This window comes from Gadus morhua, chromosome 6 (genome assembly GCF_902167405.1).
Source record: "Gadus morhua chromosome 6, gadMor3.0, whole genome shotgun sequence".
NCBI classification, from domain to species: domain Eukaryota; kingdom Metazoa; phylum Chordata; class Actinopteri; order Gadiformes; family Gadidae; genus Gadus; species Gadus morhua.
The window spans coordinates 9441035-9446895 of record NC_044053.1 but is presented as its reverse complement, the minus strand read 5'-3'; the positions used below and the strand labels follow the sequence as shown (position 1 = coordinate 9446895).

General features: G+C 42.1%; 1 protein-coding gene across 2 annotated transcripts; it reads left to right on the top strand.

The window, feature by feature from the left end:
- The first annotated feature begins 271 nt into the window (after positions 1-271).
- si:ch211-12e13.1 (immediate early response 3-interacting protein 1) lies at positions 272-4521 on the top strand. Of its 2 annotated transcripts, XM_030359242.1 has the most exons (7): positions 272-517; positions 703-804; positions 903-1767; positions 1852-2015; positions 2414-2656; positions 2892-3092; positions 3305-4521. In XM_030359242.1, the coding sequence occupies exons 3-7, from the start codon at positions 1529-1531 to the stop codon at positions 3490-3492; spliced, it is 1035 nt and encodes a 344-aa protein (XP_030215102.1). In that variant the 5' UTR covers positions 272-517; positions 703-804; positions 903-1528; the 3' UTR covers positions 3493-4521. The 2 variants fall into 2 exon arrangements, with proteins under 2 accessions (XP_030215102.1, XP_030215103.1); XM_030359243.1 differs by lacking the exons at positions 1852-2015; positions 2414-2656; positions 2892-3092; positions 3305-4521 and having other exon boundaries at positions 326-517; positions 903-1271.
- The last annotated feature ends 1340 nt before the right edge of the window (positions 4522-5861 follow it).

Below are 5861 nucleotides of genomic sequence, written 5' to 3'. Positions count from 1 at the left end.
CTAAATTGTCACGTGTGTAATCTGGGTCTCCTTCCCCCCCCCCCCCCCGACTGGATATTCCCATCAACTCTAGTATCGAGTTGTTTAATTATTGAATTTTATTTGTTAAATTAGAGTTTAATTATTGAATAGTGGATTTGCAACAACTTTTGATAAACCATTTACGAGGACTAATAAGGGTGGGTTAGGCCATTAATGCTCACTGTTATGAGTCCAATATGACCGGATAAATGCTTTAAACATATAACCACCTTTTCCATTAGGTTTTTTCACGAGTAAATAACACAAATAAAGTAAGGCTTACTATAATGGTTGTACTTTTTTATGTACCTGTTCCGATCGCGTACCATGTGATCCTTACGGCCACCGTAGCCTACGTCAAACTTGTAAACGTTGTAAGAATCCAGGTCCAACTGCAGCAACAACATGGCCTTTACTTTATACTCTCTCATCCAAGCAGCGATCTTGTGTGTGAATGCAGTCGCCGTGTTACACGAAGAGAGGTTTCTTAGTAAAAGTAAGTGCTTTGTGTTTTATTGGGAAGCGCTTCTGTGTGCGTTATGTGATTTTAACCGGTCTTCATTTAGCGTGCAGCTAATCCATGGTTAGCCAAAATGATCTAAGAGTTATGATCACATTTGACAAACTAGTGCCTTCAAATCAGTTTATGCAATTCAATTAATAGTATATGTCCTCTTGTAGTTGGCTGGGGGGTGGACCAAAGCGTCGGAGGGTTTGGGGATGAACCAGGTGTCAAGGTGCAGGTGATGACCCTCATTCGATCCGTAAGAACAGTGATGAGAGGTGGGTTTTAGTTACAAACACAAACAGCACACACACCCCACCCATGACCCTAAGAACCACTGTATTAACGTGTCCTGGCCTTCTCCTGTCTCTTACAGTGCCGTTGATAGCAGTGAATTCGGTTTGCATTGTGCTACTGCTGCTGTTCGGGTAAGGATGACCTCTTTGTGGCATCAGGAACCCGTCTCCACATTACGAACAGACCCACTCGTCGTTGCCAGAACCCGCGATCAGCAGCATGTCCCGACAGCAAGCCACGACATGGAGCACCGCCCGAATCATGCCTTGGTTTTAATGCAGCGCAACGCTTATAAATGCCATTTTGTGTTCAATATCGCTTCTGTTGTAATGTCAATGCGGCCACGGACTACTGACAAATAATGCAGCATCACTTCAATTAGTTGTACTTTTTGTAGCTGTTTGTTTGATCAATGCAATGTTTTTACAATTAAACTTTTTGAAATTCACATGCGCATTCTGGTTGTCGCTTACCGCACTCCGTACTTCCTGTGTGAATTATGTTGTGATATGATGACCTGTGGTTTTGATTTCTGGAAGTATACAAGCGTCCCTAGGTGTAGGCATATCGGGGTCATAAGTCATGGAGATGGATAAGCATAGTATTGCGTTGTGCGTATATACAGTAGACTACGTCACCAGGGCCCATATGTGGCTGCGATCGGACATTGATTTTTAAACTCAATCCCTTCAGCACAGCATCACGATGGGAAATACACAGAGTTTCGTGGTCGCCTCTTTCTCTTTGAGTGCAATTTATCTATTTTATGCTCATGTGTATCGCTCTCATAAAGCCCTGAAATCAACCGTTGTAAACTACGAGGACCGTCTGCCAGGACTCGGATACCTTTTTGCACGATATTTGCTCAAAGCTCTTTTAGTAACTCGGGGGTCTATAATAAACAAGAAGCAAACCGACCTCTCATACACGCTTATTAACTGCAGGTAAGCCAATAATATCCATGAACTACAACTCACTGAATTTTGCTTAACCGAAATGCAGAATATAACAGCAGTATTTCTTCCAAGGCTTGAAAACCAACTGTTGAGGAAGTTCTGTGCTGCAGCAGGTTACGGTTGGGACTACCCAGACAGCGAATACAGAGACGTTCCTCTGTGTTTCCCAGAGGTCCTCTGTCTCAGGCTGCTGTTGATGGTGCTGACCTCATCCCACTTCGCCTTGAACCCAGCAGGTGCAGATAGCCTACTGGTCGGAATCGCTTTCATGTGTTCTTGTTTAACTATAACTGCCAGTGGTTAGGTTACGTTACAACTTTGTATTTATTTTTACTTAATGTTAGACGCCACCTGGAAAATGTAGGCTTTCCTATTGAATGGGATTGTGTTGAAAGGGGTAAAGATAAGGACAATATTTGGATGGGAACGATTGTCTAGTGATTGGACGGTATGAGTTCCAGAAGAAAGAATCTTGGTTCTAACCCCAATGGCTGCAGTCTACCTGTTGGCATCCCTGAGCAAGATGCCTAACCCCTACCCTTTTATTAGTGACAAATATATTGATCAATAAGTTGGTATGGATGAAAGCCTCTGCCAAATCCCTCAATAGTTTTCCCTTTTTTTCCTGGACCAGGTCTGGTGCGTGTGCGGCAGACCCTGAGAACTCTGCAGCCCATTGATGAGTTGACTAAGGGCCGGTTCACACTGCACGCCCGGGTCCTGGAGTACCGGACGGTCAGAAGCGGAGCAGAGGTGGACGTCTTTATGTCAGCCACGTCCCGCTGCGGTCAGCTGGTGTGGGAGAGCACCCTGACACTGCTCTCCAGGGAAAAGTTTTACAAGACGCTCCAAAGTCTGCCCACAGATCATAAAAAAGGTACGGATGGGGCTACAACAGGAAAACAATAAATTCTCAGCTTCAATCAATAACAATGGTGATTTAATGTGAGTTTAGTATTGATTTTAGTTTTAAAGGGGTACCCTCATCTTTCTGTCTTGCCTTTGGACCCACACACAGGAGGAGACGGGGGGGGGTTAACATCAATGCCAAATCACAGTAAAGCAGTCTTACCTCCATGTCATACTTCCATGTTTTTGTTCTCTTTTGCCAGATTTGCCTGATGTAGCCCTTTTGAAGAGAGTAGCAATGAGGGTCCCATGGAGTACTGGGCTTTGCTTCGCTTGGTCCTTCTCTGACTACTCCCCTAGTCCCCTCCTGTCCCTCCCGGCAAGGCTTCTTGGCTGCAGGGACAGAAGCTCCCCCAGCTTGTGGATGCTGTCTGTCTGCCTGGCGGAGATGGAGAAGCACAGAGGTACAGTGATGAATGCCGTGTCCCATTGGAATGATTCGTGAAGACATTCGAAGCACATACTGACTTACTGACAGAGTGGCATGATTAGGCTATGCATATTTTCTTTCTTTAAGTACCCTTCTTAAAATGCTATATAACTATGGGTTATGACCTTCTTAATGCTGTGAGGAGCATATTTCATGATCTTATTCCCCTCCCTTTCTTTTTGACAGGGGTAGATGCTATAAGACCTCCCATCAACCTTACTGTTCAATTCCTGGAGCCTCTCTTGGTCCCAGGCCAGGTGATCATCACGTTCTGGGAAACAGTGACCAAAGATGGGGGGAGAGGGCTCCGTTTTCAAATGGAGCAACATGCCAACTCTGTGACTTATGTGGATGGATTAATCTGTAGGACCTGAATCAAATTTGTGGGTATTCATCTTGTCTTAATGGAAGCACAGCAAAAAGTTTCATTTACGACTTTACAGTCTATTTGACTTTTGCAATTTCCTAACACATTTCTCTAACAATAAGTGGTTGTACATGACATAATATAAAACAGCCGTTACTTTTTCTGATTTTGACATTATCATATAAAAATCACTGATCACCAAACTGACCCCATTTTGGCTTAGCTGCAGCCTGCAGTCTGCCTCTTTTATTTCTTGTCATTTCGAAGCACAGATTCAGCATTGCTTAAGTACCACTAAATGTACCATTCATTCACGTCAATCTGTATTGAAAAATTGACATTTTCCTGTGTGAATAGGTTGCCACAATTGTTTTAATATATATTTTTTACTTGAAATACTAAGTCAAAAAGTGTTTTGATTCAGTTCATGGTGTAATTGGCCAACTCATTTCACACCAACTTATCTGATTAACATTGCCACAAATGGGCTTTTCCAAGGTTGGCCTGTAGTGTTAAATGCAATCACCTCTGTTCCTGAAATTTAGATGGCCCTTTTGATCACCACTTTAATGTTAAACCCGTTCTCTGTACGTTTTCCCATTAGCAATCTCTAGTGGCTTGAGTTGTAGCTAGATTTATAGCTGTTTTATTTTCAGAAATGATTACAAACTGAGTGTCAGCTCAATCCAACAATGGGATCAGTATTATTATTATTATTATTATTATTATTATTTTTATTTATTAATTTGTTAAAAAGTTAAAAAGTGCAGAATTAATTTATAAAAAAAGGTATTTTAAACAAGTCGGATGATAGGCCTACTTATATTTTGTGTTATACAACATAATTCATTATGGTACCAGTTAATGATTACAGAAATGAGATTCCTAGCAATGATGTCACATGGAGAAGCATGCATTTCCAAGTGGCTACATAGTATTGAGTATTATATTTTGAGATAGTGTCAGAGTCGGAGAGAATTATGTCAAACTATGTACCATATAAACTGTAAAATAAACATGAACCTCAATCAAGAAATGGCAAATGTATCATCCATATATGTTCATGCTAGGTCAACATGACAAAGAAAAAGACAAAATTAAATACAATTTTAAAATTGCTAATCATTCAACTCTAAAAAGGAAACAAACATATCATTGCTTCCAACATTTGTCAGTATTAATGATACAATTTCTAACCAATTCAATATAATACTTTTACATTCTTTCCCCTAAAAGATTGCAGGTTTGTGTTGTTCATCATTGTCGACATAGTAACAGTGGAACATTTTAGGCACAGGTCAATAACCAATCTCTTACCAATTGAATGGCAGTAATTACTTAATTAACACTCCCCCACCAGCCCACTGACACAAGTCTCTGCTGTGATTTCACAACTGGCTGCTGGTTTTCATGCATTGCGTTGCTGACTCACCACCCTCTCCAAGACCCAGTGAGGGTATACATATTTGTTAGTAACTTTACCTCCTCAGCTCCTCAGGTGGGTTCTGGCTTCTCCCTTAGAGCAGTCATCTCCCAGCTTCTGACTCAGGTATCTCAAGTTGCTCAAGTTGTCCCCCATGGACACCAGTGCTGTCCCACACAGTATCTATCCATACAGTCATCAAACACTGAGATATAGCAGGAGGCATTGAGTTAGAGCCAGGTAGCGGTGGTGGTTCACAGGAAGGTTCATGTTCAGATCAAAGCAGCTGGAGGAGCACTGAAAAAGCTCCAGAAACCCCAGGTTGACTTGTGTCTACCACAGTCTAAACAGGTGTCTACTAGTGTGGTGCTCTCCAGGTTGTTCCGCTCTCCTGTGTGGCGGTTCACCATGGAGACCCACCGACCCACCGCCTCCTCCGCTCTGCCTTCCCCTGGGTCAGGGTGAGGGGGGACAGGCAGCAGGCCAACCGTCTTCTGCAGCCCACAGATCCTTACCGGGTCTCTATGGTTGAATAAGATGTTCCATTACATATTACTTAGTGACTCTTAGTGTTCTTCAGTCAATTTAAAACAATTCCAATAAATTGTAGCTAATTTATTTACATACTCTGTTATTTAATAAGTGGAGCAGTAGTTAATACTTCTGTTAAAAACAGAAATAAAATACAAATATATTTAATATCTCAACTTTCCAGCAGCTATCTGTAAATCCAGTGTTCAGCACAAACAGGCTGTTTCAACCCGCTGGCCATAAAACAAGCAATCAGGGTTAGTTTTATAGCTACGAATCATGAAAATCTTTACAAAGTGAAGTTCCTGATTACCTTTCTCTGCCCAATGCTGATCCCCTCTGTCTTTTCTGGTCGGTTTGTGGAATTTCCTCTCAATCTTCCCTTACCCTTTTTCGCCTGAAGGACCCCGAGCAGGAGGTCT

Bases quoted from the DNA above. Each gene is read 5' to 3' on its own strand.
- si:ch211-12e13.1 (XM_030359242.1), top strand. From the start codon at position 1,529: ATGGGAAATACACAGAGTTTCGTGGTCGCCTCTTTCTCTTTGAGTGCA. The intron at 1,768-1,851 runs GTAAGCCAATAA...ATTTCTTCCAAG, and splicing joins TACACGCTTATTAACTGCAG to GCTTGAAAACCAACTGTTGA. The intron at 3,093-3,304 runs GTACAGTGATGA...TCTTTTTGACAG, and splicing joins GGAGATGGAGAAGCACAGAG to GGGTAGATGCTATAAGACCT.